Source organism: Anoplolepis gracilipes, chromosome 8 (genome assembly GCF_047496725.1).
Source record: "Anoplolepis gracilipes chromosome 8, ASM4749672v1, whole genome shotgun sequence".
NCBI lineage: Eukaryota > Metazoa > Arthropoda > Insecta > Hymenoptera > Formicidae > Anoplolepis > Anoplolepis gracilipes.
This window is the reverse complement of record NC_132977.1, coordinates 10676398-10688851: the sequence shown is the minus strand read 5'-3', so window position 1 is coordinate 10688851 and position 12454 is coordinate 10676398. Positions and strand designations below refer to the sequence as shown.

Sequence of the window (12454 nt, the reverse complement as noted above, 5' to 3'; positions counted from 1 at the left end):
TCAAAAGACTTTACAAGATATTAAAAGTTAACACCCTACTTTTTGAAAGAGTGTTATTATTTTCCGCGCAAATGTTTGTAAATAACTGACAGTGCGAAAATAAATACCAAAATCAATTAAAATCAATCAGAAAGTGGTAACGATATTATAATCACAAAAACCATAATAAATCCCTTAATTCTATTTTAATATACAATATACTCTTATATATAAGTGTGTGTAAAAATAACTTAGCTTTCTAAATTTATAAAAGAATTTTAAAGAAAGGAGTTTTATATATGTATATGTATATGTATATACTATAGAATTACAGAAGAATAAGGAAAATATTATATGTATAAAATTACATATATAAAATTTAAAAAAAGTAATTAAAGTAATTAAATACGCTTAATTTATGCAAAATAAAAATCTTTAACAAATATATTACGCCTAAATAAAAAATAAGTCTATATAAAAAGCGCGCGCTGTTTGCTAGTGTTTATAAGAAATTATTTTCTTCTTTAAAAGATTTTAAACAATTATATGTTCGTATAATTACTGTGTTAAATTACGGTTATACAAAAAACAAATAAGATAAAAATTGTTTCAGACAAATTCAATTTCTATGCTTTAAGATACATAAAATATGTAAGTTTCAAAAAAATCTATAAAGTAGTTATCGAATATTAATGAAAAATAAAGATTTGAACAAACTGTCATTTTGATTATTTGGAAGTAGCATGTAGCATGCTTCACCAAACTGTCAACTAACAAATTCAACAAATTAAATTAACATTCAGTTTTCAATGTTATTGATCGCCAATCAGAAAAAGTATAACAATATAAATGTCAAAATTCGACTTGAACACGTTTTTCACGGGTTTTCATCACTTTTTTTTTTATTATGGATTATATATTTGTTTTTAGCTACTTAAATATGCTTATTTAGGTATACAAATTAGAAGGAAATTAAGAGAATTAAGTTTAATTTATCTAATATAATAACTCATGATTCAATTGTATCTGATAATATTGATAATACATACCGGAAGACCCTGCGAGCCGCTGGTACTTGCCCTCCGGGCCATCTTGTAGCCACACATCCTGGACAGTTCATTATCAGTTTCCCATCTTCGGGAGTGTAGATAGCTATTCTCCTAATGATGCGTCCTGTAATCGAAAAATTTTTTTATCAATCTAAAGCGCATCGCGTGGTAAAAGTGCGCTATTACACTGCAATTTGGTCCCAGTAAAATTTTATCTCAATAAATCTTAGATAGAGAAATTATATAATAATTATTATTTAAGATTAATTAATGAATTAGTTAATTTTGATTTAATATTTATTATTACATTTTGATTTAATACTTATTATTATTATTTCCATTTCATTCGGATTACGCAGTTTCTGGAATAAATCAGTTTATAACGGATTACCCAGTTTCTGGACTAAATTACGATTGTTTCAGGAATAGAAAATAATAAAATTACAAACTATAAACTATAACGGTGTAGTAAAATAGATTTTTTGTCGGGATAAAGACTATCGATTTTTACTTTAAACTAAATTTTTTTGTCTGTTCTGCTCTATTTCGATTTTTTCTTTCGTTCTCTCTTTGTGAATGCCTGATAAAACTGCTCCGTTCGTGCGTCGGAAAATAAGTAGCGAAAAGAGATCGAGACGTCCAAAGGGACGTTTATTCAAGTTGAGAGTGTAATTTCCTCTCTCTTGCCGTTTCCGATTGTTTGCACATTTATCGTTTTCTTCTCTTTATTGGAGGCAATTTTGAAGCAGAAATTAATCTACTAATGTTCGAAACTGACAATACGCGTATAAATAAGAAGAACTTTAGTAGATAGTTTGCGAGTAAAAAAAAATCAACAGCATCAAATAATTCCTAATTATGTCTGATCAAATTTTTAAATATCATTCAATATTAATTTCAGCAAAATAGACGTGACTTTCTTCAAATTCTGATAATTACCTTCTTATTGGAGACGGAATTATATTGCATATCGAAAGGGCAACGTTAATCAAATCGAGGCTTTAATTGCTTTTACCTCATCATGTTCGATATCTTTAGAAAATCCATTACTCGCCTCTTTTTCTCTCGTACTCATCTGGCGATTTATCGGCCAAAGTCGATAAGCTCGGATATTCGCGAGGCAAAAGGTAGATTCAAGCCGTGAGAACCTTGTCAGCATTGCTATCATCGCACCTGAGGTCGAAATTTCAATGAAAAATCTATTCAAATAACGGATTAAGCGCCATTCGATTAATCTGATCGATTTTGAAAGCGATCATTTTATAGCAAAGTGTAGTATGATACAAGAAAAATTACGGGGCAGACGAGTAAGTATACTATCAAAAACTATATACTTGATTTTAAATTAAGAAAAAAAAATTTAATTATCTTTTATGATAGTTGAACAAAATAAATTTACTTTTCACTTTTTTATAATGCGTTTTATATTTTATAATATAAAGTATGTAAATAAATATATATTGTCTCTTTTAATATTAATAATGCAACATTATTCAAATATATAATAATATCGAATCCCCAATAGTATTATATGATAGAGAATTGATAACCTGTTACAATTTGACGATAGAAATGCTATATTATTTAATTCGTATTTTACTCGTAACATTATGCACATTGATTCAGTAATGATACGATATCCAAATTGCTTTGAATCGGTAAGCGCTCCCCCTCTCTCTCTCTCTCTCTCTCTCTCTCTCTCTCTCTCTCTCTCTCTGTCTTTTCCTCTGGCGCATAATTCTAGGAAGTAATGTTAATATGATTGTAGATTACAAATGGATGGAAAAGTTAAAGTTAAGTTTTCTGGAGCTTGCAGTCGTGAAGATAGTGATATATTTCTAATGAATCTTTAAACAGACTTTTCCTTCATATTTTCTCGACACTGAAATAAGCGACTGCGATTTGAAATCTCAAGTTCTTAGAAATATAATAAAAAATTGTATTTTTTTATTGGTACATATATATATATATATATGTACATTTTAATATATAATCCAATATAATTCAGTATATAATATCTAGATGTCAGGACGTATTTATATATCAGAAATGATTGACAATATGTTAAACATATATAAGACATATATTGTACGTACACGTGTAAAATATCTTAAAACATATTGTATGAGTAACACTTACTGTTAGTCCATAAAATTAAAATGTAATATAACGAGAAAGAATATGTTAAAGAATAGTAAAAAAAGTTATATTAAAAATTTAAAGATATAAAAATAAACAAATTCTGTATAGAGTTGAAAAATTCTTTTCAAAAAAACAAAGATGCTGGATCTTGTCAATTAAAGGAAGCAGTCTACTCAGAGCATAAATCTGTTACAAAGATTTAAAATTTCAGTAGTTACTTGTCGCGTATATCAAACGCGCGAGCCAAGTGTTTTTGCCAATTTGTTGTTATTCTCATTATACAGAGTTTTAAAATCAGTCTAAAGCACTTTGTACGTTGGTCGACAATTTTCTCTTATACCAAGAGCAGTTAGCTCTGTTTCGCGTCAACTTTAATTCGAGGAGCAACAAAGAATAGTCATGTCGTCGGATTTATTCTTCCTGCTAGAAAACAGCAAACGAGCGAATGTTTGCAATTTATGCTACCTATATTGCCTTTTGTTTCTTCCTATGCCGCATTTATGTGACTTTTTTTTCACGTGCAACTCGAAACATTTAAGCCATTTTACACAAGCTATATTTTACAAAGTCAAACTTATGATAACATTTTATTTAGACTTTTACCTTCGTGCAACACGAAATTATATCATTAGAATCAAATTCTATACATTGTGTCCAAAATTTCAGAATGAATTTAATAGCAAATTTCTCGGCAGGGTCTTTCGTGCATTTTAGATCGCGCAAAGCGGGCTTTACAGCATCATGCGTCCAACAATTTGTTCGCCTTTCATTGCGTCGCGTCAGCTCGCACATTGATCTCGCGAATTCTCGCGTGCGGCGCAATGGCTATTATCATTTGGTAGCGAGAGAAAAGAATTAGCGTGCGTGATTACATATACCTGTATAATAAATTGTCAGTCAAAAAACACTGTATTCGTCCTAGTCATTTGAACGTAAGCGGATAAAGGGATCTGTGTCTCGCTTGCGGGTTTATTTTACTTCTTTTTTTTCCCTCTGTCATACATATATTCCAACATCGGGAAGCAATTTTTCCAGTGAGAAGTCACCGTAATATTTCGTGATATACTCGCGACAACGTGCCAGCACTCTGTGACTGCTCTTGCGAGTTTAATCCCGCATGTAAATTGAGCGCGACGAATTTTAACACGCACTTCAAATTTCTCCGCAGCGAAGCCGATAAATAAATGCCACAATCTCATATGCATTAGAATTATTATACATTACGCATATATTGAAATAATAATACATTTTTTTTTTAAACTTTCCAATACTATAATACAATAAAGGAAAGAAGCGAAAAAGACCGCTGTAAACGGTAATCGATAGTGATTAATGAGAAAGCAGCAAAAGTAACAAAATAAAATAATGATACGATAAATGGTAGTGACATAAACGTGATTGCCTGAATATGGCTCGATGTATTCGAAATAAGCGGCAAATCTATTTAGTCGATTCTATTCGATAGATAATGAGACAATCGACCCAATCACTCTATGTCATAAATAAAACAGAGTTCAATCGTACGCTGCAGTTTCTCGCTTGCGCTCGTTTATATCCGATTTTCGATACGGAACGTAATACGGAAACACACAACTTGGTCTATAATTTTTTTCTCTTTTGCAGAGATACCAAGACGAATCGATATCCGTGACAGTCCGCCGTATAAAAAATTTTCCCTGTATCGTAATATGTTCAATGTTCTTCGCAACCCTCGTTGACCTACATAAGGAACCGTCATTCAATCAGTTCAATTCATCGCCCTCGATAAATTTCTTTCATCTATCATTATACGATCAAATGAGAATACATATTAGGTTCGTGATTTCACCAATCCACACCATTTAATCTGTTGTACTAAGGAGAGATGATTATATTTCGTCTTTCTCTATATCTCTTTCGAGTGTCCGATATATTAACAAGCGAGGCTTGACTATTTGCCGTGAAATTTGATAGATTGCAGTAGGGGTTTGACAGCTGAAAGCAAACGCGCGGCGTGAAAAAAAACGAAAGACAGGTCACAGGTGGTAAACGCGCAGTCGATACTATTTAATTTGTCCAAACAGCAGAGCCCTTTGTGTGAGCTCTCTTTGTAGTCGCTATTGGCGCCGGAAATTCGTGCCAGTTTGTTGACTTTATCTAAAATCGATGCTACCGACGCGGTATCTGAAAAAGAAGTCGCATCTTCGCGATGCTCCGAGAAGGGTTAACGAGCTAAGCGATGAGCGTGTGACGTACCATAGACGGTGGTTATCAGAACGGCGTGAAAATGACAAGAGGTCGGACCCAGCCTTACCGTAAGAGAGATAGGAAATGAAAGAGAATGTGTCACCCATTTTCAACGAAAACCCGCAAGTTACCAACCCCTTTTGATGAATCGCCTAAAAACTTTCTTAATGAAGGGGAATACTTCTCTGCCGCGCAATTGTTTTTGTTCCAACTAAAACGTGACTAATGATTTTCCACCGCGATACATGGAGTGGAAAATAATTTTCGATGAGTTTTAAAGTGTTTTTTTTTTTTTTTTTATCACGAAGAGATTGTACGAAAGTTCACCGAAAACACATTGGAAGATTATGAACGGTAGAAATAAAATACGTGATGTCTCTAGAAATACACGGATCTTGCTGCCAACAAAGAGAGAGAGAGAGAGAAGTAACGTTAAACCTTGCGGTAACGTACCAAGAAGGTCTCAAGTTTAAACAAAGCGCTTTGGATTATCAGCGTCTCAATTTCTCTTTGTTAAGCTGACTAGTGGGAAGAGAAGGCAGATGCTAATATTTGTTGAAAACTTTACACAATCTCTTTTAAGAGCCATAGGAGTAACGGGTTCCGACAACGAGTTTCTGATAATATTTTTCTAATAACGAGAAACGATTTGTTTTGTTTACAATGTTTATAACGCGATCTAGATCAATAAAATCTTTACTTGTCCAAAAATACAATCGCGTGCAGTTACATAAAATATTTATTAAGAGGTAATATTTGATAGATGAATTTGATATTTGTACGTTGTTAAAAAAAAAAAAAAGAACATTCGTATGTCTTATATGTGTGACAACAAAAGACGAAAAAGCTGAGCAGAAAGGTATTTATCTTCCTTTTTTTTCAACATCGGAGCTTTTAAGAGATTGTTCAGGTCGTACCGTTTTTAGTCGAAACACAGGCAACACAGGCCGGCGGGTACAGACTACAGACACACACAACCAAAGAAGAGTAATGATTCGCGACCTTGGTCTCGAAAGTATAATCGAGAATGTGCGAAAAAGTAAGACAATACTGTACCAATGACCAAACGACCCGACACCGTCAGAAATACCGTCTTGGTTCGTTATCGGTTAGGTGCACGAGCGTGCACTCCGCGAGAGAGGCTTGATTTCGCGGAGAATTCTAACGTCGGAATCGTAAGCATACCGCAGATCGGTGCTTGTGCGGACCACTCGAATTATGCGTCGGCATTGTTTGTACTGGCGAGAGAGAACTCTTGACCCATTGTTCCATTCCGCCATTGGGGCGGCACCGTGGATCGTGGATCTCGAATCTCGCGGCGGATGGATCTCGCCCGGATTCTTCGACGTGGCGCGTATATCGATTATCGCGGCTCGCTTTACGCGAAAAATTCGACGACGATATCTCGGAATATCTCATCCGTAAATTCCATGCACGTAAACTTTCATTTCGCCGCGTCCGTCCCGCAAATCTTGTTTTCCGCGCGCGAGATTTTCGAGCACCGCTCGGCTTTAGATTTTAGATTTCTGGCGAATTTGATGGTTATTCAAATTTCGACCCATGCGCGAATGCGGAAACGCACTGTTTGCACCGTCTGCAACATATGATATTGCACTTAGTCCCTGCATTTTAATGACGCAATTTTCAGCTGGGGATTATGGAAGTTACATGCACATACACATAAACGTAAAATGATTTTCGGTCTCTTTTGGTAAACTAACTCAAATGTGGAGTCTTATCGTATTCATATGGTTAATCAAATTGAAATTGAATCGTAATTTTATCAGGGCGTTTTCTTGAATATAGAATAAATTTAGAATTTCAATAATGGTACATATGTGTGTGGGTATTTCCCGTGAGAACAATGCGAATGCAATTACGTATTTCTTGGTTTTGAAGCACCGTATTTTGCATTATTACCGTGATGCACGAGAGGCATTTGACGCAAGCGTAATTACTAACACGTTAATTACCTGCAATCTACAAACAACGTAAGTTGAAAAAGCTCACGTTTTAATGTCAAATTATTTAGTATTGGATTACATTAGTAACAATGTTAGCATGACGTAACACATTTCTTTTTTTTATCTCGTGTCTACCAAAATTATTATTACTATTATTATCATTAATTACAATTCAATAAACATACGTCTCTACTAACAATAACGGATTAAATTCAATTTCGCGATTTTTATAATAAAAAATAAGAAAAGATGAGTTTAGTCAAATAATATTGCTGAAGAGACACTTCGCTTTCGCGCGCGATTCCTCCTGTTGATTTCAACAAGAGTTTTTTAATATACTTAATTAATTTTTTGCCGATGTATAAAATAGCATCGATAAAACGTCGAACGTTATTAAAGGTGTTACTGCGAGATTCACGATGACAGTCGCGTCTCATGGCTTTTATCTCAGACGGACTCCGACGACTCTGCCATTATCCGGCAGGGATATATAAACCGCGACATCGACCGAGGTGATGTTTGCTCTGCTCCGTGTTCCAACGGAAACTCGTGCAAAACCCTTTACGAGCGTTAAACTTTGGCGCCGACAAGGGATTTAGGCGGTTCTTTATTTTCAGGATCTGTTAACTTTCTCTCTATTTCTCTTTCACTCGTTCTCAGCCATCGTGGGGCGAATCTTTCTTGGAAAATTCCACTTGTGCGACGGAAAAATGAAATCGTCGACTCGTGCATCGAAACGCAAATGCTCTAACGTGACCCTGCAAAAAACTAACTGAATATGCAATTGGCCGCTTTTATTTTCGCCCCGTTATTGGAACGCCACGAATCGCGATTTGACGTGCAAATTTAATTTGTCTCACCCGGTTGAAGGCATACCGCCACGTTTTTAACGTACCTATATGAGACGCTCATCAATTTTCGACTGTTTTGTCTATTCTATTACACTTTTTCTATAATTCTGAGTATATTCTTTTATTTTTATTTTTTTAATTACTAGCAACGTTAATTAACTTTTTTCTATAAGATCGCCAGCAAAGATTTCCCCGTAAATGAATTTTACCTATCGAAAAATATCGCGAAATTTTCTCATATATATTCAATTAATTTTCAAATTTCTTATCGCGTAGCGCACATATATTAATTATACGAAGCTTTTTTATTTAAACAAGTTTATTGTGCATTTGCAAAAAATTTTTTGTAACCTACAAAATAAAATGAGAAAGTTAACAGCAGCTATTGTCATAGAAAAACAAACAAATCGACAAAAGGCCGTAAATATTTGGTGGTCAAATATTAGTCAATTTATTTCAGGAAATAAATTTTACAAAAAACTTTTTCACGCAATTTCTCAGCCCATTGTATTCATAAAAAGAAAGAAAAATGCATTTTGTTCAATATTGAAATATCACGCGGTAAATGGTTGAAAGATGTTAAAAGACTTGATGCCACATATTGGAAATCTATAGAGAAAGTATAGAGGTCTAGTGGATTTAACGTGATTATGATTGATTGCAATTAATATTGAAACTAAGGCAGATGAGTCGATTTTCACAGCATAATGTGTGTGTATGTATAATATAATATATTCGATCATCATTTAGTGAACGTAATTAGAATCGAAATGACCTCTTATCATAATAATTATTTCTTAAAGGTATGTCTTAGATTTATTAAATTGACATGAAATTCATAAATATTATCCTGATAAAAGAAAGTAAATTCTGAGAGAAAGAGAGTAATGTAAAATTTTATAAAATGTTTGTTTATAGCTTTAATATTTTCCTATAATAATATTCAAGATTAAATATTGTCTATACTCAATTTCAATAATGCATGTTTAACGGACCTGTATTTGATTTAATTCGTAGCTATAATGCTAGTAATCGATACATATCGATTTCTTGTTAAGCCAATCTGCAGGAGACATTCAGTTTCGCATTATGACATTGCACTTGTAAATAGCATCAGGAAACAGTAGGCTTTATGCGCAGATAGTAAATAATTACTACTTTGATGATTTGATTGAAATGTCCGATATATGATACGACTATCCAATTTTGATTTGCCTTTAAAAAAATCCAACAGCTAAAATAAGAATTTAATTTAACAAATCACATGTGCAAGAGATATCTGATTGCGATTTTGAGCACAAAAGGCACTCATTGTCAGTTTTATAATTCAATGTCAGTTTCGCGAACGAAGTTAGTAGTTGCACAGTTGAGCTACGTCAAGTTAGAAGTTTGCGAAGTCTATGCGATTTCTCGTATAAGCTTCTCCCGAACGAATGGGAATGTCGTGAGAAGTTTTCGCGCTTATTTGTTAGCGGTATAGCGAAGTAAGTTTCGTCCGTTAATAGCAAAATTAGCAACAAATGGATCATCGTAAACTCTACAATCCTATACGGATTAATAATCTAATGCAAAGATCTCATTTTACGAATGAAAGAATAAAAAGATGAATCAATAATACCTTGAATACTAGTGCACCAAGCCATACGGAAAATTGACAAAAGGGCTTAAAAAATAGCTTATCTCTGACGAACATAAATGGAAACGTGAACCGGCTGCGGTGATGTATATCTACATTCAATTCTCTTTGCGGCTTTTCTAAGGCAAATGCGGGTAATTCTATTTGTGCATATGACGCATCCGAAATGACAGTATTTTCCTGAAATATATATATATATGTATATATATAAAGAGAAAAACGTGTATGATTGCATATGCAATTAAATAATATTACGACAATATTAACTAAATTTCTAGTTCAGGACGTGTGCGCACGACTATTAATAACATTTACAGAGAGAGAAGAAATGACAGGGAAAAGGTAATCACATGGTGCAGTGTATAACGCGCAGCGTGACTTTCTCCGCTAATGTTTTCCTGAATTAATTAACATTATATCCGACTGGTACGACAATGTTATCATAGCGTTAACTTTTAATTTAAAGAGGCATATTTTGTAGTATATAATTTTTTAAACATAAACATGTTGTTTGTGAACGCAAGCGTTTGTTGACGGCAAAACGACGCAGGAAGCTACTAGAAACATAACAGATTTCTACATTTTTGATAACGTCGTTACACGCACATATTATTTTTATATTTTGCAATTTTTACAATTATTTACACATATATTATGAATATGTTTTTTTGTATGTTAATTAAAAACATTTTTTACACTTTTCAACGACGGTAACAATTTATAAGTATAATTTTCTTTCTACCATTTATAGCAAGTTGTAATAATTGATTAATTTTCAACAAAAGTAGGCTCAATATACCTGAAACGAAATATAATTGAAAGTTCATTTAAATGCATGAGATACTCGAGCAACGCTTGCAATAATATTAGATTGGAGCAATTTGCGAAATATCGATGACAGCGGAATTGATCTTTCGAACTCTTTATATCAAAGCAAGCATACGAGAATAACGTCGTTTCGAGATTCACACATATGTGTAACATACAAAGCGATTCTTGAAAGAAAGATTGCATTTTCTATTCAAAAGAATATATATACAATACGTGAGAGAGACACTATATCGCGAATTTGCGATTATAAAAAATCAAGATTCTAAAACAGGATGCGGAAATGGTCATAAATAAAAGGCATTAGAGAGATGCTAGACGTGCGTCTCGTAATAGAAAACTCATAAATTGGATTACGTACACGTCCACGCGCCAATTGTCCTCAATGACAGAAGATAAGCGATACACCGCATCGTTAGAGCTAAAGCCATTGTCTGTGCTTTCAACCCAGTTGTATCGTTTCATCGTGTCGCCTGGCGGTAAGCTCCTACTCATTGTACGCTTAACGGCGTTATTGACATTGGTGTCGAATGGATGAAGTGTAAAGTCCGGAGAGCATCCGGCGAAATGTGTCAGTGAGTCGTCAGTGAAGTTTCGATTCGTGTCAACAAATGGCGTTTATCTTGCCAAATCTGTCGCTAAACCGACAATTCCCTGACCCTTCAGTTTCGCGTCAATTAATACGTTAATTGGGTAATTCTATCTCTTACTAATTCCAGAAAACAGATTCATGGATTATATCCGAAAAAATACGTAGCGTTTATACGTTGTATTTTTTTTTTTTTTTTTATTTAAATCTTTGTTACACTTACCATGCATTTGATAAAATGCCGTGATGCCCACGCGATCCGCATCGTCGAAGGAAACCGGTCCCTGTAACCACGACGAAAACAAAATATAAAAAATGAATCAACAAATTTGTTGCAAAATAACGACGGAATGTTGGAATCGTGTCATGTATAAAATATAAATGATAATTAGAGTTTCGTTAGCGCAACGCAAATCCAGTCATGCTTTTATTTTTATTTACTATCAGCTAATATAAATTAATGATATCGTTATATCGATTTTGTACGGATTATATGAAGGTCCTCTTTTACAAATTTGTCCCTTTAAGAAAAGGTTGATGAATAAGTATAATAGTCTATAATCTCATAACACAAAAGTTAATTTAAAAAAAGTTTTTATCTTCAATTATTAAAAGCAAACTTTGAAAGGGATAGAGTCGTTTGCCATTTTTATTAAAGAAGTCTCAACTTCAAGAAGAATCTATAGAAGACGAAAGGATATAAATAGTCGTCGGAATATCTCATATATAGGTGAGTATTTGTGTGAGGCAATTTTGTACTTTTCCGTGACGTTTCTCAAGTTTTGCGGACGTACGTAATAAACGGCCACTTTCAGTGCTTTATTTATCCTTCGCCTGTCCCGACTCACCGAAACTCCAATAAAGTGCAGTAGTTTCAGCTGCTCCAGCAAACGGTAAGTGAGATCCTTTCTCGTATGCGTGTACCATGCCATGCTCTCGTTCTGCCGATTTAGGAGGACCTCAGTTCTGGCGAGGGCCAGTGCCATGGCCCACACAGCATCGTATGTTTGCCCCGCGAATTTCGAGTGCGCGATGCTTCTGCTAACCAGCTCTGAAGTAAATTTCGCACTGGTCTGCAAAATAAACGAGAATAACACATGAAGCGTGTCGAACAGTTCGCGAAACATTCGCAAATTCTGCCGTATAATTAAAAAAATTGAAGCATACGAGGAAAGAGAGAGATAGAGAGA

General features: G+C 34.1%; 1 protein-coding gene across 1 annotated transcript in view; it reads right to left on the bottom strand.

Moving 5' to 3' along the window:
- Positions 1-12454, bottom strand: part of Gaba-b-r3 (gamma-aminobutyric acid type B receptor subunit 3) — a 65753-nt gene that overhangs the window by 12526 nt on the left and 40773 nt on the right. Inside the window, exons 7-9 of the mRNA XM_072897301.1 lie at positions 12113-12337; positions 11488-11548; positions 1029-1152 (exon numbers count right to left, since the gene is read on the bottom strand). Coding sequence (XP_072753402.1) covers positions 1029-1152; positions 11488-11548; positions 12113-12337 — 410 coding nt within the window. The remainder of the gene's footprint in view (positions 1-1028; positions 1153-11487; positions 11549-12112; positions 12338-12454) is intronic.